Below are 23,433 nucleotides of genomic sequence, written 5' to 3'. Positions count from 1 at the left end.
TGGAGGGGATGAGAATGAGGTTAATTCCACATTTGTGAATTTTTAAGAAAAAAATCTGTTAAAAAAAAAGCTTTTACTGGAAAAATATTTATTTAAATGTCAGTGTGATTAATTTATAAGTGGTGAAATTAACAGTGGGTTTTATTTTTTGCTATTCATATTTTCTACAGTGAACATGTATTACTTATTTGGTAATTTAAGACAAAAACAAAGGTATTTAGAAACCAAATTATGTTACCAGGTGGAATGGGATTCTTAAGTAAAACATACTCAGTATAATTTAACGTTTTTTTTTTTTACCGCTATAGGTGAGTCCCTACCTCTCTAATTCATTAGGTTCTTCAAAAATCTATGTTTTTATATATTTATTTTACTAAATTATTTTAATTTTGAAATAATTCCAGGTTTACAAAAACGTTGCAAGAATAGCGTAAAACTATTTTTGCAACTTTTCTGTAAATGTCAAATTATTTATATAACCTTTATATAAATTTGAAATTTTTATATAAACTTTATTCAGGTTCTTCAAATGTTAACATTTTATCACATTCTCTTTATTCTTCTTTTCTCTAAATATGAATATCCATGTATGTATAATGTGCATGTGTATGTAAAAGTATGTGTGTTTTGTTGTTTTCTCTGAAATGTTTGAGAATAAATTAAAGACATGATATCCCTTTACCCTTAAATACTTCAGTGTGTATTTCTTACAAATGAGGATATTCTCGTATGTAACCTCAGTATATTATCAAATTCGGGAACATTGATCCAGTACTAAAGTCCTTTGAAGCCAAGAAGTAAAATTAAACAAAAATTCCTGGTTCAAGATCTAATCCAGGATCCCATGCTGTATTTAGTTGCTATGTCTGTCCAGTCTTCCTCAATCTTTCCTGACTTTGACATTTTTGAAGAATACAGGCTATTTTTTAGGTTCTTCCTCATTTTGGGTTTCATCATGACTAGAGACAGGATGCATTTTTGGCAGGACTGTCACAGAAATGATGTTGTGCCCTTTACAGTGCATCCATTCAGGAGGCACACGATGTTTGTGTCATTACTGATGATGTTAAAGGTCTCCCCCCACCCCCACCCAAGGAAGCTCTTAGCTTTGGGCAGGTTTTGTTTGTCGGCTTCTAAACAATAGCGATTTATTTCTCGTGGTTCTTGAGGCTGGAAGTCCAAGATCAGGGTACCAGCATGGTTGCATTCTAGTGAGGGTCCTCCTCTGGGTCACAGGCTGCCGTCTTCTTGTTGTGTGGAGAGCAGAGAGGGGATGCAGGCTCTCCTGTGACTCTCACAAGGGCAATAATCCCATTTGGAGGCTCTTGGTTTTCATAGCTGCTAAGTACATTTAATGATTTCATACATGATTTGATCTGTTAACTTCCTGTGGAAATTAATGGTAGATATTTCATAGTAATGACATATTCCCATCATACAACTGAATTCTATTTTTATATGCCTTAATTCTACTTTGATCCTAGGTTCATAAATTTAAGCATTTAACAAATGTACAATTTTGAGACTATCTTAAAATCTTTACATTTTGATTCTCCTCAGTTCCTTTAAGTAAAGTGGTTTATTTACACAACTTATTAAAATTAAAAATATTTCTGAGGGCTTCCCTGGTGGCACAGTGGTTGAGAGTCCGCCTGCCGATGCAGGGGACACGGGTTCGTGCCCCAGTCCGGGAAGATCCCACATGCCACGGAGCGGCTAGGCCCGTGAGCCATGGCCGCTGAGCCTGCGTGTCCGGAGCCTGTGCTCCGTAACGAGAGAGGCCACAACAGTGAGAGGCCTGCGTACTGCCAAAAAAAAAAAAAAAAAAATTTCTGAAAGTATTGTGTTTAAAAACTGAATTATCCCCAAACATTATGACTCTAAATTTACTTCATCCACCATCCCTCACTCTTTACCCCCAATTATATTGTCTTCTACTCCATTTTAAATTTTTACTACCTTCCTGTTTTTTGTCTTATTTTCATCCCAATTTAGCCATGAACCTGAAAAAGAATGTGTTGCATTCCTTTAGATATCATTCATGTGGGGTTGAAATTTGTTTTTCACTGTGTTTTTAAATCATTTCTGCTTTATATTTATGGTCTTTTCCTTCATTGAGGCTAAAGGTGAATTTTTTTAATGGAACTGTTTTATTTTGTAATGATCAAATTATAGAGTGGGTTGTGAAAATGGTTAGGTTTTCAAAGGAGCCAGGTGTTAGGCCATTTGGGAGGAGAGGTTCCATTTGATTTATTACAGATTACTATAGCGAGAACTGACGGAAAGTTTGGCAGTTACCCCACTGATAGCTGAAACTTTGCATGAATTATTTTTCTATTTAAAAATATGTTTTAAATACCTACTTTGTGTTAGGCACTAGGTTTTAGAGATACAGAAGTGGTCAGAAACAGTCCTTGTCCTTGTGGCTTGCTTGGTCTAGTGGGGGCAAACAGAATAAATCACAAATAAATGTAAAATTATATCTGTGAGTTGTGTTATGAAGGAGAAGTTCAGGATGGTAGGGGTATAAAATAATTAAAGGAATTTGACAATGTTTAGAAGTTCTGGAAAGGTTTTTCTCTGAAAGAGTTTAGAGGGTTTAAGAGTTAAGTAGGTTAAAGAGGGCAGAAGGCTGAGTTCAGGAATAGCGGCATCCCTGTGGAGATGGACAGAAGTAGATGGATTTGAGAGAAATGTAGGAGGTCTGATCACTTAGTCTTAGGGGTGGAGATGGGAGAATAGGGTTTTAAGAATGTGTCTTGATTTCTGGCCATGCTGCCAGATGAATGTGGTGCCATTCACTGAGCAGAGAAAAGAGAGCCTAGCACTGAGGTTTGAGAAACTCCAGTGTTTGATGGCTAGGAAGGGGAGGATGTACCAGAAGAGGAGACAGAAGGAACCACCCTAACCCAGACCCCAGAGGAGAACAGGGAAGCATGTTATCCTGGGAGGTAAGGGGAGGGAATCTAGCATACCAAGAAGAGGAAGCAGGCAGAAGGTCAGATATTCCTGAAAAGTAAGATAAGGACTGAAACATGTCCACTGGATTGAATGATGTAGCATTCAGTGTGGTGACCTTAACAGTTGCCACTTTGGGAGAGCATGAGAAAAGGGGCTGTAGGTGAAGGTAGATTTGATATTTATAACAAGAGATTAAGAGAGTTCATTTTTGAAGAATGAGATGAGCTCACCTTCTGAGAGAGTTGGGATGCCACATTGATAAAAGCTGAGAATATTTCAGATAGTCTTGGTGAAAGATGTGATTACGAGAAAGAAATGTGGAATCCACAATCTTGGAATTAATGGCTACCAGTGATTAAGGATCTGCTTTGTGTTAAATTGAAAAATTTTTAAGTAGTCACTAATTATTTGTGTGTGTGTGTGTGTGTTTTTTTTTTTTTTTTAAACCATAATCCCTCTTTGTCAGAAGAATGATGAAAACGGAAACTGCTCAGGGGAAGGAATTGAATTCCCTACGACAAATTTATATGAACTGGAAAGCCGCGTTTTGACGGATCACTGGTCCATACCTTACAAGCGGGAAGAGTCACTAGGCAAATGCCTGTTGGCATCTACCTACCTAGCAAGACTTGGTAAGTTCATACTTCAGGACACAGGAGGAGTTTTCGTTTTTTGGGGGTTTTTTTTTGATAGGAGGCTTGACTTTCATCTTAGCTCCTGTCATTGGCCATCTGTATTATCTTAGATCATTTACTCTCTTAGTCTTTGTTTATCCCCTGTGGAGTAAAAGCGTTGAATGAAATCAGCTATTTTCTTCTAACTCCAATAGAGTGTAAGCGTCTTTAAAATATAATTGAAAAGCTTTACGGAAATTGAAATTAACTTTTCCACAGAAACTTGGAGCACTTTAGATTAAGGCTTAATGCAGTGGCGTTTTTTTTTTTTTAAAGAAAAGAAAGTAATGTTTATTTAACATTTTATGCTTATTAAGTTCTTGGCACTATCTTAAGTGCTTTACAGATATTAAACGAATAGAGTAATAAAATATCACTAGGTTAGAGAATAAGTTTCAACATAAGGAAGCATCTATATTATAAATATATTAAAGAGAGAATAATAATTTATTTTTCATATTGAATTCATTTGTAAAATAACATGAATTGAGCCAGTGTTTTGCAAATTTTTTTTCTCATTAAAAGTGCATAATTTACCATTGTGATTAAATACAAGGCACATCAAAAGGAAATATTTTGACTAGCTTCCATGATGCGTTTATGACTGGCTTCTCAGCAGCAACATTTATTGAGTGCCTGAGAGGATGCCGGTATTATGCTAAGTGGTAGGACTGAAAAAAGAAAATGTGCTCGACAGTGTCTCCACTGATAAGCAAAATCTGTCACTGAGTTTTTCTTTTAAGTGTATTCCGAAGGATAATTTTACAGTGGATTCATCCATTCATTTAGCAAGTATTTATCACTTACTCTGTGCCAGGCACAGCTCTGTGCATTTTATTGCACAGAGTTCAATTTGTTTTGGGCAAGAGAGTGATTTTGGCATTTATTGAGAATATTTGTGTTTTTAAAAGAGATGTTTAGGAAGATGGTAATGGCTGATAAGTAGCTGCTGGTGGTGTTTGTTCTATTAGCTATTTAGTCAGATCATTGAAAGTTACTCTGATATGGAAACATGAGTTCAAGCATTTCAGTTCTAATTAGTATTTACTTATTATACTCTTAATAAGTATATATTAATAAAAAATATAAATGGATATATTATGCTATTAATAATTTAATACTGTTACTTTCTCAGCCTATTCCTTTATCAGAATGTATGTCTTCTGCTTTTAATAATTCCTTAAGAATCAAGGTTTCTGTAATAAGTTCCATATGTATGAGCTTGGAATGATATATATGATTTCTGCAACTACCTAAAATCTAAATAAGGCATATTGTTTCATTTATTTTACAAAGGTCTTTCTGAGTCTGATGAGAATTGTAAAAGATTTATGGATAGGTGTATGCCTGAAGCATTTAAAAAGGTAAGAAAAATGTGCTGTGCTGATTTTTTTTTTTTTTTTTTTTTTTGGTGGGGGTGAAGGTGAACAGGCTTTTTGCTTTAGTTTTAGTTTTTTAACATGTGAGCCCAGTTTATGAATCCTGTACAACTGAGGAATGCTCAAAAATGAAAAACGTAGCCCTGAATATGGGGCTCAGGAATGATTTATTTCTTCTATATTTAAATGTTTGCATGTCTTTGGTCGAATATAGCTTTTACTTCCTTCTATTTAACTGCTAAAGAATAGGTGAAGACTTACACTAGGATATTAGAAATCTTACTAAACTAAGGATTGTGGCACTTAGAAAGATAATATTTATTTATCAAAATATAGGCCATTTTGTACGTACTATTCTACTGAGACAGAAGCAGACGTTTAAACTATAGAAAGTTTAACTGGATTGAGTATTGTATCTGGCAAAACGGCATGTGGATGGCAGCATCTCTGTTGGAGCTAGACTGATATGCTTGCCCCCATTATGGCCACATCTCTTATAAAGCAATTTTTCTTAACAGTGAGAATAGAAGATCACAGGACTTCTGTTTCTGAAAGCAGTCTAACGCAGCATGGTTCCCTATTCAGGGCCTGAGTCCTGAATCCTCCAAGAGCAGGGACGATGTCACAGGCACTGTTGTTTTCCCCAGCATATAGCCAGTGCCTAGTGCAGAGAAAGAGCTCAGTAAATCTTTGTTGAATGAATAAATGAGTCTCCTGCTGTCTCATGCTTCTGGGTTTTGACATCCATTTTTTGTCTCATATGCAAGTAAGATACTACAACTACAGATGATGAAGTTTGTATTTATTATAAAACCCAGTAAAATAAACTTCATTTGCAAACTGTTATTCCCATCTGCGTCTTGACAGACAGAATCTCCCTTGATTCAAGACTGAAGACAGAACAAAATTAATTTTAGGAACAAAAATAGCTTCATCTTTGAAAAAAGGGAGAAGTCTTTGAAAATTGTCATTTAGGCAGGGATTATAGAGAATCAAGGTTTTTCTTCATTTTGGATGAATTCATCTACCATTTTGTAGTTTTAACTTTTAAGAATTTTGTTAAGAATTATAGTAGCTTTTTAAAAAAATACCAGCACTTTTATAATGTAACATATTGTGACACCTATCATAATGTATGCATAAATTTGCAGAGAAAGAAAATTCAAGTTTATTCAGAGTCATGGAAAAGGGTTTATTCGTGTAAGGAAGGGATCTTTAGGTTGATGATCTTCAGATTCAGAGAGCCCTGGGTCAAGTCAGTCCAGCAGCAAGTTGCATATTTGGAGTGTAATACTCTAGCTCTGTACAGAGATGATTCAGAGGACTGTTTTATTTTATGCCCTCAGCTGTTTGTAATAGTATAATAAATGGTCAAGCGGTTGTTGGGGTTTTTTTCCTATAAAACTATGAGCACAAAGGTACCTTGCATTATGTTTAATGTCATTCAATTCTTACAGTTTAGAGCTATTAAAAAGATTTCTCTAAACTAGAAGGGCTACAGAATTCTGTGTGCCTTTAGATTTGTGTTTCCTGGTATGATGGCTCTCTCCCTACCTTCCCTGGGCTTTTCTCACAAGCTGCCCTTTTTAAAAAAAAAAAAAAAGAAGTAAGAGTACAAATAATAAGCAATTGTGTGAATAAGGTGCACAAAAGGAGCTTTATTGTAATTTCTACTTTCTTCACCTTTCACTTTCAGGCCAGCCTGGATTCCTTTTTTTTTTTTTTGGCTGCATTGGGTCTTTGTTGCTGCACGCGGGTTTTCTCTAGTTGCGGCGAGCAAGGGCTACTCTTCATTGCGGTGTGCAGGCTTCTCATTACAGTGGCTTCTCCTGTTGTGGAGTGCGGGCTCTAGGCGTGCGGGCTTCAGTAGTTGTGGCATCCGGGCTCAGTAGTTGTGGCTTGTGGGCTCTAGAGCTCAGGCTCAGTAGTTGTGGCACACGGGCTTAGTTGCTCCGCAGCATGTAGGATCTTCCCAGACCAGGGCTCGAACCCGTGTCCCCTGCATTGGCAGGCAGATTCTCAACCACTGCGCCACCAGCAAAGTCCCCTGGATTCGTTTACTAGTATATTCAGGCAGGGAAAAACATCCAGGTGTGGCCATAGTGCACAGTTGTGTTTAAACTTTGTGTGCCTCTTCCTCACATGGTGCTGCCTGTCTTGCCTCACCTCATCTGGAAGGTAGATAGAACTCCATTTTCAAAGTAAAAACGGCACATATGAGATGACAACAGAGGGAGTGGTGCTTAGTCCACATAAATTTTATTGTCACATGAAGCTTCTTAAATCTTAATCTCTGCTTTATTATCTAATTTTTAAGCATAGGAAGAATATATAGGCAGGCAAAAGAATTCTTGCAAAAATAGTAGCAAAAAATAGTAATTGCCTTATATAGAATCAGTCTTATGATTATTGTTCATTTGAGCACATAGTGCAGCTAATTGCTATAGAGAAAGTCTGGAACTGAGGTTTTCCTCTGCAGCTAGAGAAGTTTGGGCTCTTTCAGGGTCTTAACCCTCTCGTTAAGGGGTTCTCAGTGTGGCTAAGGTGAAATTTTTATAGCACAGTATTTTCCCTCTGAAGGGAGATCTTACAAAAACATGAAACCACTGTACCAATTTGCCATTATTTTATTAAGTGGAATCCTTTCATTTTCCCATTCCCTGTTTCGGCAGTTGTTCCTGAATTAGACTTCCCCAAGGGCTTAGAAGGTCAAAGATTGGGGAAATCCAAAGATGATGATTTTAGATTCTTCTTTGTGCCTTTTCCTTCCTTTTTAACAAATCTAAGCTGCTATCTGAGTATAAGATGCACCATTTTTTATATTTAAGAAAAATAGCTGCAAAGTAAACAATGTTACAGTGCTATTTTAGATTTGCTTAAACTTTTTTTTAAAATTGTATATTTCTTTAATACGTACTAGAAAGGAAAATACAAGCAAAATAAATTGACAAGGTATTTCTAAAATTTTTTTCACATTCAGAGCCCTGCTGCCATCTGGTCAACAGGTGGGAAGATGCAGTTCTGTTTCTGAGATACAAATAATATGAAAAGAATGTGCATGTTCAAATCATGAGATTTCTTAGATTCCAGGAATGTTGATTAATAACGACAGCCAAAATATATTAATAATAAAACCTCGCTAATACTTTACATTTGATATACCTTTTGATACTTGTGACGTCTCTGTGAAGTGGGTAGGAATTATCTCTCTTTTGAGATGAGAGAACTGAGTCTCTGGGAACTCTGGTAAATTTGTTCAAGACCACACAGCTAGAAAATAGTAGTACCGGAATTGATCTCAGGTTCTTTCTTGTTGTTCACCACTTGACCTCCCCTAGTAATAATGAAAAGTAGAAAACAAACATTTTCTTTTAAACAAACTGTTTTATTTATTTATTTGGGCACCCTGCGTGGCTTGTGGGATTTTAGTTCCCTGACCAGGGATTGAACCCAGGCCCTCGACATTGAGAGCACCTAATCCTAACCACTGAACCAGCAGGGAATTCCCCAAACTGTCTTAATATAAGGGAATTAAAGTTCAGAAAAACAAAACTAAGTGTTGACTGTGAAATAAGTGGATAAGTAGATGGACTACAGCTATGGGTCTTTTAAAACAAGTCATCTGCATAAAAATAAATATTATGGTAATAATCTCTTCATTAGTCAAGACTGAACTGATAACTGTAGATGTCTTTTCTTTCTTTTCAAGTAAGACTCTGAAGTGCCCTTTATGTTTTTATAGCTGCTGACATCAAGTGCTGTTCACAAGTGGGGTACTGAAATTCATGAAGGCATCTACAACATGTTGATGCTATTAATAGAACTGGCTGCAGAGAGAATAAAACAAGATCCAATTCCCACTGGTCTGCTGGCTGTGCTTACAATGGTACAGTATGTCTAAAATGAAGTACTTTGTGTTTTGCTTTTGTTTAAAATACCTACTACCTTCTGACTTGTAATTAATAATGAGTGATCATGATCTTATCATTAAAGTTATTAACTTGACTGTTCTTGCTTTTTATTTTAAAAGCAGAACAACTGTTCTGTGTTTTCAGTTTTAAAGAAATACCTTTCTAATTTTAAGCTTTCTCAGCTTTTAGAATGATTAAATAGCTTTCCTTTATGTCTCCCTGATTATTCAAATCACAAATACTGTCACATAGGGTGTTGATGTAGTTTGGTTTCTGGGCTTTTCCCCCGACTAGTAGCAGTAGCTGCATGAAGAAGGGGCGCTCGTGTTTTCCCTCCTAACTTCTGTCTTCACTGCCTTGTTGCCCATCTCTGCTTGCGGCAGCCCTAGAACATCTGGAGCATTGGCATCACCGTGCCTGGATCAGACCTCCCGTCCTGCTACCCCCTTCTCTTTCCCAACAGCAAACATTGAACAGAACAGGAGAGCACCACTTTGTTCCTCAGCACTGGCTAAGGAATATGTTTTGTTGGGATACTTGAAAGATTCCATTAATGAGGGAGTCCAAGGCTATATTTTTATCTTCTTTTCTAATGCTAATATGTGTTGCTATAGAAGTAGATAATAATAATGCTTCTCTGTTCTCTTTGAATCTAGGCTTTCAATCCTGATAATGAATACCATTTTAAAAACAGAATGAAAGTATCTCAGAGGAATTGGGCAGAAGTGTTTGGAGAGGGAAATATGTTTGCTATTTCACCTGTATCTACTTTCCAAAAGGTAAACATAGTTTTGTTTCATCCTTTTATAGGTAAATGTATTGAAAAAGATTTTCTCTGCTACAAAAATGACAATTTACATGGAAGGATAAAACAACCTATGAAAAATGACAAATACTCCATATGGTTCATAAAATTGCATAACATTTTTTTCAGCTATTGGATATTTTTCCATAGCTGTTAATTAACATCATGAAGAACTTTAGAGATTTGAAATAACGTTTGGTGAAATGAGAAATGACTGCATGACATGAAAAGTGCCCTATTTATTGAATTACCAGAACCCCAGTTTAATGAGTGTCCCAGTTTCTTAGAGATGTTTGAGAAGCTAGAGCATTTGAAATCATTTGAAACGACTAATTATTCCCAGAAAATAAAATCTAGTAGTTAATCTCATGTATAATTTTCTTTAAACTCTGTAAGCTTTAAAGCTTTTGTTTTTTTCTAAGCACAGACCAACATCCTCATTTTATATTTAAAGGCGTACGAAGTGCCAATAACATTATACCCACAAGGAGTACATAATTCAGACAATTTGTTGATCAAACACTTTGGTTTTTGAGAGACATTTGAAAGAAGTCAATGTAGTAGGTAGAAAACTTGTCCATTGATTTATCTAGAAGGCAGGGGTTCAGTTCAGCAATCATTTATTGAACATTTGCTGTGTGTCTGGCATTATTCTAGGCTTTGGAGATATAAATAAATAGTTCCTGCCCTTAGTATAAAGAGTAATAAGACATGACTTCTAGCTTACAGCATAGTGGAGGAAATAGGAAAAAAAAAATCACAGTATAACAAACAATAGGTGCAATTATAATAATAAGTACTATGTATGGAATAAGGGGAAGGAGTTGCCACCTTGGAAGGTCAGGCAGTACTCTAGAGAGGAAATGAAAGCTGAGTGGAAAGGACTGTGGGTATATCCTGTGGAATTTAGTCCCCACAACAGCTCTGTGAGTTACGTTCTATTTTTACCCCCATTTTGTAGATGAGAAACTGAGGCACACAGAGGTTAAGTACTTGCCCAAGTTCACAAACCTGTTTATAGAGGGGACCTATGCAATCTAGTGCCATAGTCTGCATTCTTTATATACAGTCTTGGCTCCCAAAATACTAAAGTCTTATCTTCAGTTATGTTGTGAAGATTAATAAATGACAAATGTATATAAAAACACTGAACACAGTGGTTCAGTTTAGTAAGTACTCAAAAAATGTTCTTTTTCTCCTTCTCCCAATTTACATATACAACAATGGAGACCCAGAAATGTTGTCTCTTAATATCTTCTCATTACCACAAAAGGAATTATCTCTCCTGCAAATGCCCTAGATCCCCTCTTCTTACCTCTTGCCTTCTCAAGCATTTTATGCCTTAGCATTTCTATTCTTTCTTTGGTACGCTCAATTTTTTCCCCTTTATCAGATTATTCCCATTGTGTATAATGGAGTCTAGTATTTTCCCATCTTTAAAAATTCTGCCCTGGATACCACTTCCATCTCTAGCTTCAGCATTATTCTCTATCCCCCTTCACAACCAACCAGATGAAAGATTCCATATCCTTCCCTCTCAGTTACTCTTTTAGTGGTTAGTCTAAAATTTTAACTTATTAATTAAACAAAACCTAAATTTCATCAGTAACTTTACCCTCTTCTGAGGAGTACTTGAAAACCTTAGACTGTTTCGTGTACTCATTCCTCACCTGACTCATTATCCTTTTGTCTTTATTGTGCATTGTCTTAGTCCTCTCCTGTATTGTTTTATCCCCTCAAATAGGTACAGTCATCATTACCTTATACAGTGTTTTGACTCAGCCCTATTTATATGCTATCTCTTTGTGTACCATTCCTTCTGTATTTCAGACCTTCCACTGGGATGATTTTTCTTCTTCCTGGAGTGCATCCTCTACAGTGTCCTTTCATAAGGGGTCCATTGGGAGTTGAGTCTTTGATGGCTTAAACTTGACTTTATTTCCTATTCCTTGAAGAACATTTTCACTGGGCTTTAAATCCTAGATTGACATACATTTTTCTGTCAAAATATCAAAGCTATCATTTCAGTGTCTTCTGGCTTTTTTTTTTTTATTTATTTTTGGCTGCTTTGATTCTTTGTTGCTGTGCGCGGCTTTCTCTAGTTGCAGCGAGCGGGGGCTACTCTTCGTTGCAGTGTGCCGGGCTTCTCATTGCAGTGGCTTCTCTTGTTGCGGAGCACAGGCTGTAGGTGCACGGGCTTCAGTAGTTGTGGCTCGCGGGCTCTAGAGCACAGGCTCAGTAGTTGTGGCCCACGGGCTTAGTTGCTCCGCAGCATGTGGAATCTTCCCGGACCAGGGCTCAAACTCATGTCCCCTGCCTTGGCAGGAGGATTCTTAACCACTGTGCCACCAGGTAAGCCCTGTCTTCTGGCTTTGAGTATTGTTATTGAAAGTTGATTGTTGGTCTGACTGTTGTTCCTTTCTAAGAAGTCTTTCTTTTCTTCATGGCTATTTTATTTCTTTTTGATAGTTGGCAATTTGACTCTCACTGCAATTAACTGAGGTATTCTTTTTGTTTATTTTGCTTCAGATAAGTGAATTTTCGAATCTAAGGATTTATATCTTGTAGCAATTCTGGAAAATTCTCAACCATTACCTTTGTAAATATTGCCTCTTCCCCATTAGCCTCGCTTCCTCTAGAACTTTGATTGACTACATGTTGGACCTTCTCATTCTGTTCTTTTTTTTTTTTTTTTTAATATTTATTTATTTATTTATTTGGCTGCACCGGGTCTTAATTGCTGCACATGGGATCTTTAGTTGCGGCATGCGAATTCTTAGTTGCGGCATATGGGATCTAGTTCCCTGGCCAGGGATCAAACCTGGGCCCCCTCGATTGGGAGTGTGGAGCCTTAGCCACTGGACCACCAGGGAAGTCCCTCTCATTCTGTTCTTATGTCCCTTATTCTCTTTCATATTCTCCATCTTTCTGTCTTCTTATACTGCATTTCTGATAACATTTTTTCAGATCTATGGTCCAGTTCACCAATTTTTTTCTATTTGTATCCTATAGGCTATTTAACCTATGCATTGTCTTTAATTTCATTTATTATATTTCTCATTTCTATAAATTCTCATTGGTTCATTTTTGACTCTGCTTATTTTTTATTATCTCATGTTCTTGACTCATATTTTCAGTCTCCTCCTTGTTTGTTGCTTAACTTATATGTTTAATGCATAACTTACAAGCATATGTCTGACATCTAAAAGCTGGTCTGATTCTGCCAGCTTTTACTCAGTTGTTTTGTATATGTATGTATGTGTATAGAAAAACATTTTTATACGTATTTTTTTGTTTTCCTGTGAACTTATGTTTCTTGGGATTTAATCTAAGAAGATTTTTTGAGGGCTGAGTTGAAAGTTCTTTCCTCCAAAAAAGATTTACTTCTTCCAGATGCCTGGGGATACTACGATTTGGGAATAAATTCTCAGCTTAAGGTTTTTCAGACCATAAAGGCAGTGTGAATTGGAGCAGCAAAGCCATGTGAGGGCAGTTTTGTGGTTATAAATTCCTGGAGAATTTTTTTCTTCTCACAATCCAGTACCACAGTCAAGGTAGGCAGGCTTCCTTGTTGTTTCCCTTCCACAGGTAAGTTTATTTCAGTTCATCGTACACTCAGGATGCAGCCCTTTGGGTTCTTGATTTATGTGACAAACTCTGCTTAGTCTCTGAACCCTGTCTTGGCTACGTGTCCTGTTTCTCAGCCACTGTAAGGCTGTGAAAATGGAAGCTAGAGGTCTCCAGAGTTTCACAGATGCCTACAGCGTGAAAGCTGGCCTCACAGTTTGCTTACCTCACAGGATTTCTGCTTTCTCTTTTTTTAAAACTTCTGAGCACTTTGTGTCAACTCAGCTATATATTTTTAAAGTGTTTTTTTTTAATGTTTTTATCCAGTGGTGTTATTTTCGGCTGGAGAGATGTTTGGGGTCACTAGACTGAACTCTACATTAACTCTTCAAGGCATTCCATTCTGCCTTCTTTCTCTACCACTCCACTGAAACAGCTCTCGTTAAGACACCAGCACCTTCATGTTTCTAGATCCAGAGGAAATGTCTCTCAACCCCGTCAACAGGAGTGGTCACAGACAGTTTCTCCCTCCTTGAAACTTCCTTCCTACAGTCTCTTGCTTTCTGCCTGCCCCTCAGCCACCTTTCCTTTCTCGACTCCTTCACCTCTACCCAACTTTGATCCAGAGTACTCTCTAAGAAATATCTTCCGTTCTCATGGGTTTAAATGCTATCTTTGTGCTGATGGCCCTCTGCTTTATTATATCTCTGTGGCCCAAACCTCTTCTCTGAGCACAACAGACTTGAAGAGCCAACTGTCTCCTCTTGGTTGCCACACAGACATCTCAAACTGTGCCTAAAATGGAACTTCATTATGTCTCCCCAGCCTTCATTCTTCTCCCTTTCAGTAAATGGCATCACCATCTACCTACATGCTCAAGCCAAAACATAGGAATCAGCCACGATTCATCCCTTTTTCTTATTCCCCATATCCAAACTGTAAACGGGTCCTTTGATTTAATCTCACATAGATTTTAAGTTGACTTCTGTCTGTTTCCTCTGCCACCATCCTACTCCAAACACCATCATGTCCTACCTAGTTACTGCACTAGTCTTCTCCCTGGTATCTCTACTTTTCACTCTCTCATTGATCCATTCCATTCCATTCTCCACATAACTGCAAAACATCCCCATAAAACATAAAAGGCATCATTTTCTTGCTTTAAACACCTCTGTTGCTTTCCTTCTAATCACAATCTACAGATTTCTGCATCATCTGGCTTTTCCTGTCTCTACAGCTTCATCTGTACCTTCTCTCCTGCACCCCGGCTCCCAGCTGGGAGAGTTGCCTCTCAGTTTTTCAAACAAGGTAGGCTTTTCTGCCTTCACCAAACAGGACCTTTTCCATTTCAGCCTCTCTGCCTGGACTATTCTTTGAATGGCTAAATCTGTCTCATCCTTTAAGTTCCAGATTAAAGACCACCTCTTCAGAGAGGTTTTCTGTGACCGCCACTCTGAACAGAGTAGGCTCCTTTTTCATTTGAAGACCTTTTGATTTTCCTTTTGTGGAATTTAGCACAATCTGAATTATGTGTTGGTTTACTTGTGTTTATTGATCCTGCTAGAATATGAGCTCTGTGAAAGCAGGTACCACATCTCTTCTTAGTCACTGTTCTGTATCCAGCCACTAGAACATTATTCAGCCCCTAGAGTAGTGAAGGCTTAAGAAAGGAAAGGAGGGAAGAAAAGGAGAAGAAAAGAAGAGCTTGCTCTAGGACAGTAATTAATGGTACAGCTGGGACTAAAACTTTTAATTTCTTGATTCCTGATTTGCTACTCTTTAAGTTAATTTAGTTCCTAAAATATAACTCTCTTAGAAAATTTAACTCAAGTTATCTTGTACCTCAGAGAGCTTAAACTGATCTCAGCTACCCAAAACACATAAATGCTTCGTATTGTAGCAATTCCATCAAAATACAGACTTACTCCTGCAACTGTTTACAGTAGTGTCAAAGAAACACGTTAAGAAACATTTGAGAAAACTTCGAAATATTTTTTAAATTTTAATTTTTTTCCAACATTTGATTTAGGATAAAAGAAATATGAGGGTTAGTAGGGAAGTTTTTGTATTGGCATCTCAATTTCTATTTTCTTTTCTCATAGGAGCCTCATGGATGGGTTGTGGATTTGGTAAATAAGGTATAAAGCTTTTATTAATATGATCATGTTTTCCATTTTCTAATGAGATTTCCTAGAGTTTGGTGTTTTAGGTAGATGACAGCTACAGAAAATAATCGATAGGTTTTACAGTTTCTTCCTCTTTTTTATATGTGCTGTTTATACAGATAAACCTCAGCTTTAGGGCTTAGCACATCTCCTCTAGCATATCACAGGAGCATTGGAATTATTTTTGTGATGACCCTTAAGACCAGGATTATAGAGCACACTGATAAAGCAGAATGTGAGCCTTAGTTGCTTGCTTAAACTATTAAGGTATAGCATTTTAAAATTAATGTATACCTTTTTTCTTCTCAGTTTGGAGAATTAGGTGGATTTGCAGCAATCCAGGCCAAGCTCCATTCAGAAGATATAGAACTTGGGGTAAGTTAAACCACTGTATGTACAGTGTGGAAGTTCACTTTATCTGGGTTGCTGTGTAACCAAGGGACATGGTCTAGACAAATTAAATTAAATGTTTAAGTTAATCTTTACAGGAGCAGCTTCCATGTTTCTGATAACCACAGAAATGTTTACTGTTAATCAAAATAAGCAAATTTCAGTGTATGGTGTTTGGTTTTTTTTTTTTTTCACCACACTAATTTCTCTTTGTGATATTTTTCTCTTAACTACTAACTTGTGGTGGTTACATGAAATTATCTTGCTATTTAGGGACAGTTGCTATATGTGGCAAGTATATGTGTACATAACAATTTTATGCCTCAGATAAGTCAGAATTTATTTCATAGTACCAGAAACAAATAAAATAATTTATTTTAAGATTGTTTAGTCAGCTCTTTGGTGTTACAGAGATTCATAGATAACAAGGGCTATAACAGGAGCTTAGAATCATCCCTCAGGTACAATACCATTATCTTTTCATGTCAACTTCATTTTCTCAAATTTAACCTTGTGATAAGGGGAATAACTTAATCTTTAATTTTTCACAGACTGCTGACCTGTTTGTAACCGAGAGCACTTTATTCTGTTCTCTAGTTAATTCATCATTCAGTTATAAACTACTTATGTACTTGCCATGTAGAAGACACTGTGCTAGCTACTGTAAATTGATCAGAGCAGAAAATGATGTGGTAAAATAATATACCTAAGTGGTATAAATTGTGCTTACAATAGCAGTTATTTCTGTGGACCATGACCAATCACCTAACTCCCTTGGTCCATCTTTGCATGAGAGCAGTAACAACGGTCAATGAGAGAGACTGGTGCTGTGGTTGGTAATAGACTATTTCTTGCTACCCAGTGTTTATCCTTAAAGATCAGATGTCTGCCAGCTCATAAATACTTCTACTGACACTGATCATAGGCCTCTTTTCCCTCTGACTGTTAACTAGGTTGTTAGGCTGTCATTTTGATCCCCATTAAATGGATCAGGTATATTAGAGACGACTCTTGACCTGGAAGATGTTAGTGACTTAAAAAGCAAGACAGAACAAAACCTGTTCAGATATAGGGTTTTATCCAGCTTGCTTGTTTCTCAAGAACTGGCTATATAGGTCATTGAGCAGTATTAGAAATGAACTTCATTTTTTAAAAAGTTTAAATAAAACACTCACTGATTTCCTGCAGAGTTAATTTATTTAAACAAACAAACAGAGAAGCCCAAAGTTTCTCCCCTCCTTGGATGAAAATTGGCCGAGGATGGATGCATAGGAATCTGGGCTTGCCCTCATTATTATCAAATGTCTTGAAGCTAAAGATACCTCCAAGATTTTTCCCTTAGGCTAGACCATTTTTCAGACAACTGTGTTGTTTGTTGCAGTTGATGTAAAATTAGATTGTTTAGGTTGTATTGAGAAGATGATAGAAATTCAGGCATAGGAGAAGGAGATTGCAAAGATTGAGGCTCTAATTTTGCAAACAGGTACAATTAAAATTTCACAGTAAGGGCTTCCCTGGTGGCGCAGTGGTTAAGAATCCACCTGCCAATTCAGGGGACACGGGTTCGAACCCTGGTCTAGGAAGATCCCACATGCCGCAGAGCAACTAAGCCCGTGCACCACAACTACTGAGCCCGCGAGCCACAACTACTGAAACCCGTGCACCTAGAGCCTGTGCTCTGCAACAAGAGAAGCCACTGCAATGAGAAGCCCACATGCCGCAACGAAGAGTAGCCCCACTCGCAACAGCTAGAGAAAGCCCGCATGCAGCAACAAAGACCCAAGGCAGCCAAAAATAAATCAGTAATTTTTTTAAAAAATCACAATAAATGTCTGATTTCTGACCAGTTAAGAAGGTGACTATGTCCCAGAATAAATTTAGGCTGTGTTATAAGACTGAGTACAAGTGAATGTCATCATTTTACATTTATATTTACATATTTTTGGATTTGAAAAATACTGGGGAAAAAAAATCATTCACAATCTGTCAGTTTATAATACCTGTGCAAAGTAAGAAGTGAAGGTTTCCTGTCCTCCACCCCACCCCAACACATACATCTACCTCCTAGGTCATGGTTACCCATATAATGCATAGCCTTTCTGACTTTTTCCTAAGTTTATATAAACTATATCTGCATGTTCTCTCTTTCTCTTTGAGACCAAATTGTAATCAAACTATACCTAGTAGCATACTTTCATATAACATTATATCATGGACATCTTTCCAGGTTAGTGCTATCAGTGTTTTTGATGGCTCCAGTGTGTTCCTGCAACTGTTGTACCGTGATGCAGTCATTTATTAATGAGCATTGGATTATTTCTAAGTTTTTGCTATTACAGAGAGTGTTCCATGTAAATTTGTCCTTGTGTACATTTGCTGCCATATCTGAAGGATAGATTCCTAGAAAATGGGATTTCAAAGATTATATACATTTTAAAATTATAATTGATAGTGCTAAATCTCCTTTCAAAAAGTGGTGACCAGTGTATACTCCCATAAAGTCATTTCCTAGTACTGTCATTAGTGCTGAATATTGTCAGTCTTTAATTTTCCAATATGATGGACCAAAAAAATGGTATTTTACTATCTAATTTGCAAAACTCTGATTTCCTGTGAATTTGAGCATTTTGTTATATGACTATTGGCATTTCTTCTGTAAATTTGATCTATTTACATAGGTCTTTGGGGTTGCTTGTCTTATTTATTTTTTTCTTTTTATATTAAGTATATCAATGTCATGTCTATTTTGTGTATTTGTAAATTTCTTTCCCAGCCTTTTCCTTCTCTTTTCATTTCTGTTGATGGTGTCTTTTTTGCCATATAGAGGCTTCAAAATTTTATACAGTCAATTTTTTCCTTAATGGCTTAAAATTTTTCTGATTTGCTTGGGGAGTGTTTCCTTCCCCATCTCAAGGTCATAAAAATACTCATTTAATTTTATACTTCTACAGTTTCATTTTTTACTTAGTTCTTGAATTCGTTTAGAATGTATTTATATATGGTGTAAGATAGAAATCCAATTTTATTTTCTTCCAAATGGGTAACTAATTGTTGTTAAGATCCTTTAAAAAATATTCCATTTTTTTCTTCACTACTTTGATTTGTTGGCTTTATCAAATGTCAGAGTCCCGTGTATACATGAATTGTTCTTGGACTTCTGTTCCTGTCATTCATTCGTTCGGTCACTCTGCCATCTTTATACCATTTCTCCAATGTTTTCATTATTGGTAGTGCCAGTTTTGCTCAGCGTCTTTCCTCAAATTTTATTGATCATTCTCATATTTTTACTCTTCTGAATATAGCCAGCATGTCAGGTTCTCCTGCTCTAGAAAGTTCCACCAAGACCATATGTGGAATTGTGTTCAGTTTGTAGGTGTGTTCAGTTAGTTCATTTTTACAGTACTGGTCTTTTCCATTCAAGAACATGGTATCTCATTTATTTGGACTATTTATGTATTTTTGTAAAGTTTTATAATTTTCTTCATGGAAGTCTTAAGTATTTTTTTGTTAAAGGCACATTTCACTCCTTCCCCAACTGTTCTCTCCTTGTTCAAATCCAAATTTTTATTATTCTGCAATGTGAACGTTAGAATCATCTCATCCAAGCCTTGAAAGAAGTTTTATTGGCATATTATGATTTAAATCACATTTCTACAGTAATTTAAATAAATCGACATCTTTATATCAGTTCTTCTATTCAAGAGTATAAAATGTTCTCTGACATATTAAAAGGGATTTGTTTAATGTTAAAAGGAAGAAACTCGCTCACATTTATTTCTCACCTTCACTGTCTTTTTTCAGGCAGTATCAGCACTGGTGCAGCCCTTAGGGGTGTGTGCAGAGTACCTCAACTCCTCAGTGGTACAGGTAAGATAGGCCATTTTACACTTACTTCAGAGGTGATCTAAGACATACAAACAGTAAAATTATCTTTTTATCAGGTTGTTCAGAATTGTGCCTAATTTAGAGTAACTTTTTTTTTTTCAGATTAGCTATCTTTATAGTGAAAATATCAGAAGATAAATAAAAGTGATTACTAATTTAAGGTATAGGAAACCTAACATTTAAGGTTATTTACCTTTTTAATTTATCATTTTATCAAATATAATTACATATTATAGCATATATTTTTCTTTGCTTCCTTCACTATAAAATAGGTGGCATATATCCCTACCCCCTTTACAGGATTATTTAAGGGTTCAGTGCCATTATGTGTTAAACAGTGTTGAGTGGTGCTGGGCTCGCCTGCTAGCCAAGTCACTCACTGAGTAACAGTTTAACAGCACATCTTGTCTGATTTCTTGCCTCTGCAGATTGTACGCCAGCAGGCCACAGGATAGTCAAGGCTGTGGAATGTTCAGCTTCCTAATGCTTAGGGCTTATTACATTTTCTTATTCCTTTCCATTTCAGTTAACAAGTTTTACTGAATAAAATGTCATGTTGAAATACCTCCATTTATTATTTTCTTTATAGAAATAAGTCTGTGAAACTTAAAACTTTCGCAGAGATTTTTTTAAATCACCATAAATGGTTTTGAAAGCTTAGTGTCCTTTGGAAGCAAATAGTATGCGCTTGTTCCTTCTTTCTAATATCTAATTTACTTAGGGCCATTTTAACAAGGGATATAGGATTTTTTTAGTAGGTTCTGGAAATTCCTGCTATTTCTAAGTTTTAAGTGCCTTCTTTAGAGTTTTTTTAAATGAAACAGGATGGCTACTTATGTATTTCTTCATTCTGGATACTAAGGTCTTTAGAGACATCTAGTGTTCTCTCACTTATTAAGCTTATGAATACGATCATTCTTTTTGTAGCTGAAACAGGAAGACAAAGAGACAAAATGATTTGACTTAATAATTGGCTTTTTAATAATCAGAGCCAGTATTGAATTTTTAAATGCATGCTTTTAAACCCATGCATTGCTCCATGGAAAGAGCTTCAGTGTAAATATTCCAACTGCTAATTAATAACTAAGTTCTTTAGAAATTCCAGGTTTTATATGTAAGCACAGTGTACTTTTTTTGGCTGCGTTGGGTCTTTGTTGCTGCACGCGGGCTTTCTCTGGTTGCTGCGAGTAGGGGCTACTCTTTGTTGTGGTGCGTGGGCTTCTCATTGCGGTAGCTTCTCTTTTTACAGAGCACAGGCTCTAGGCGCACGGGCTTCAGTAGTTGTGGTGCATGGGCTTGGTAGTCATGGCTTGCGGGCTCTAGAGCACAAGCTCAGTAGTTGTGGCGCACGGGCTTAGTTGCTCCGCGGCGTGTGGCATCTTTCCGGACCAGGGCTTGAACCCGTGTCCCCTGCATTGGCAGGCAAATTCTTAACCACTGTGCCACCAGGGAAGTCCAAGCACAGTGTACTTTAAAAAGAGTAAAAAGTATATGAATTTCCAACCAAAGCTTATTTAACTTTATCTTTATTTTAATTATATCAAACCATCTAACCTTAAGTTCATTCAGCAATAAATTCATACCATATTTATGTAAATTAACAATTGTCTCTACCACTTGCTCCTTGTGTGACTTTGGAAGACTGAAGTAACTCCTATGACTTGGCTTCTTTATCTGTAAAATAGTGATAATAACCATGCCTGTCTCACAGAGTTGCCGTGAGAATTAAGTAGGGCTGGCACATGCTGAGAAGAGCCGTGTGACTTGCCTCTTACCCTGACAGCTCTCAGTTCTCACTATACAGTTGGCATAAGTGTAAATAAAGAAATTCTACTAGGATAATCAGTTGCCTGATATCATTTTGATTCATTGCTAATGTCTTCTTGCTTTGACAGCCAAATATTGTCTATCTTCTCTTGTCACCAGATAAGTTTTTAAAATTATTTTACTTAAATGGAAGTGATCATTTAGATCTAGCTAATAGTTTGCTACTTCTCACATACTATTTAGAGTTAGTTACCTGGTTATGCTACCATTCTGGAGCAGTGTATTGTATGAGTCTTGTCTACAGGCCTCATTTATATCAGTTAGCAAAATAAATGCATAATAAAACAGTGTATTTTTCATGGTCTGTGCTTATATTCGTTTTTTAAGTCAAATGCAAAATACTTTATTACAAAAATAGTACATACTCATGCTTAATGTTTTAAGTTAGTCGGTGTGTCGTTGGTTGTCTTTGGTTGCTCTTCAAAGGACCTTTTATAAGATAGTAAAGAGGGATTGCACCCATATGATAGTAAAGAAGCTGAGGCACAGAATCAGTTAAGGGTTTACTTGGAATGGTATTACCTAGTTAGTGGCTGCTCTAATACTAGAATTCCGATCTTTGCATAGCACCCTCTCCTTTATGAAATGTGAATAAAAAAGTGTCTCCTCTCTAGTTTGGGGACAGATTCAGGGGTCCTTATTAACTTTAGTACTGTTTTCTTGCAGCCCATGCTGGACCCAGTCATCCTTACTACAATCCAGGACGTGCGGAGTGTGGAAGAAAAGGACCTTAAAGATAAGGTAATGTTCTCTCCAGTCAAGTAGCCCCGATGCCTATTGGTCCATGGAAGCAGAGCCAGGGCTTAGGGCAAGGTTCAGACACCATTGCTGTTTGGATTCTGGTCACATACAACTCACATCAAATTAATTTTACATCTCCTAACCAAAAAATGTTTTGTCTGAAATACCAAGTGGTTGGTGTTACCTCAGTCAATAGAATGAATGTAGGGTTGTCAGCAAGTGATACCATTAAGAATTTTACTAACATGTTGATTTTGATAGTAGTATAATTGGTATAGCATTGAAGAAGCTTTAAAATAATTCAGTATTAAAAGCCATCCAAAGGTGTTTAAAGCAATTATAGCATTTAAATTTAACGTGATTTATTTTGTCTACCTTGAATTTATCACAGAACACTTTCCTTTTCTTTGCTCACACATGTGCTAACTTTTGTTTAGAAGTAAAATGTAGTTTATCGACCATGTGGAATATCATATACCATTAGACCATGGTTATTGAAAATGTCCTGTATTCCTGTGTGTGTGTAAGAATTGGCATCGAATGTTTTCATGGTTCCTTTTTGTTTTTTTCTGTTTATGTATCTGTACGTTTGTGTGTATTTTGTTTTTAAATAAAAGAGATTGGTTAGCATCCCGGAGCTCTTGTCTGCCATTAAGTTACTTTGCATGCGCTTCCAACCGGATCTGGTGACCGTTGTGGACGACCTTCGACTAGACATCCTACTGCGCATGCTGAAATCACCTCATTTTAGCGCTAAAATGAATTCCCTCAAAGAAGTAAGTTTTGCGTCCGTTTCTGGAAGACTTAAAGGACAGACACTTTAAGTTCTTCCAGAACTTGTGGTTATTAATATAAAAATGTTGGGAAATAAAGAATAATAATTTCTTGTAATCCTACAAAAAGAGATAACAGTGATTATATATAAAATTGTATACATGTTTATAATTGTTAATAAAGCAATATTTTTATACGTATTACATCCCAAATTCGTTCTGTGAACTATTTAGTGTTCTGGTGAAATTTGCTAGAACATAATTCCTTGGAATATACAGTTTGAGATTTACTTTTTACCCTAAGGGTATAATTCCTTTTACTATATTTCAGATATGTGTTTACTTAAATCAAATC

General features: G+C 36.6%; 1 protein-coding gene across 1 annotated transcript in view; it reads left to right on the top strand.

The window, feature by feature from the left end:
* Nucleotides 1-23,433, top strand: part of USP24 (ubiquitin specific peptidase 24) — a 147,946-nt gene that overhangs the window by 37,651 nt on the left and 86,862 nt on the right. The window contains exons 2-10 of the mRNA XM_065873524.1: nt 3,428-3,593; nt 4,932-4,999; nt 8,757-8,900; nt 9,582-9,704; nt 15,400-15,435; nt 15,772-15,837; nt 19,654-19,719; nt 22,231-22,305; nt 22,923-23,081. Of these exons, the coding sequence (XP_065729596.1) occupies nt 3,428-3,593; nt 4,932-4,999; nt 8,757-8,900; nt 9,582-9,704; nt 15,400-15,435; nt 15,772-15,837; nt 19,654-19,719; nt 22,231-22,305; nt 22,923-23,081 (903 nt within the window). The remainder of the gene's footprint in view (nt 1-3,427; nt 3,594-4,931; nt 5,000-8,756; nt 8,901-9,581; nt 9,705-15,399; nt 15,436-15,771; nt 15,838-19,653; nt 19,720-22,230; nt 22,306-22,922; nt 23,082-23,433) is intronic.

Source organism: Phocoena phocoena, chromosome 1 (genome assembly GCF_963924675.1).
Source record: "Phocoena phocoena chromosome 1, mPhoPho1.1, whole genome shotgun sequence".
In the NCBI taxonomy this organism is placed as follows: domain Eukaryota; kingdom Metazoa; phylum Chordata; class Mammalia; order Artiodactyla; family Phocoenidae; genus Phocoena; species Phocoena phocoena.
Note: the sequence above shows the minus strand (reverse complement) of the source record. Positions and strands in the feature narration are given on the sequence as shown.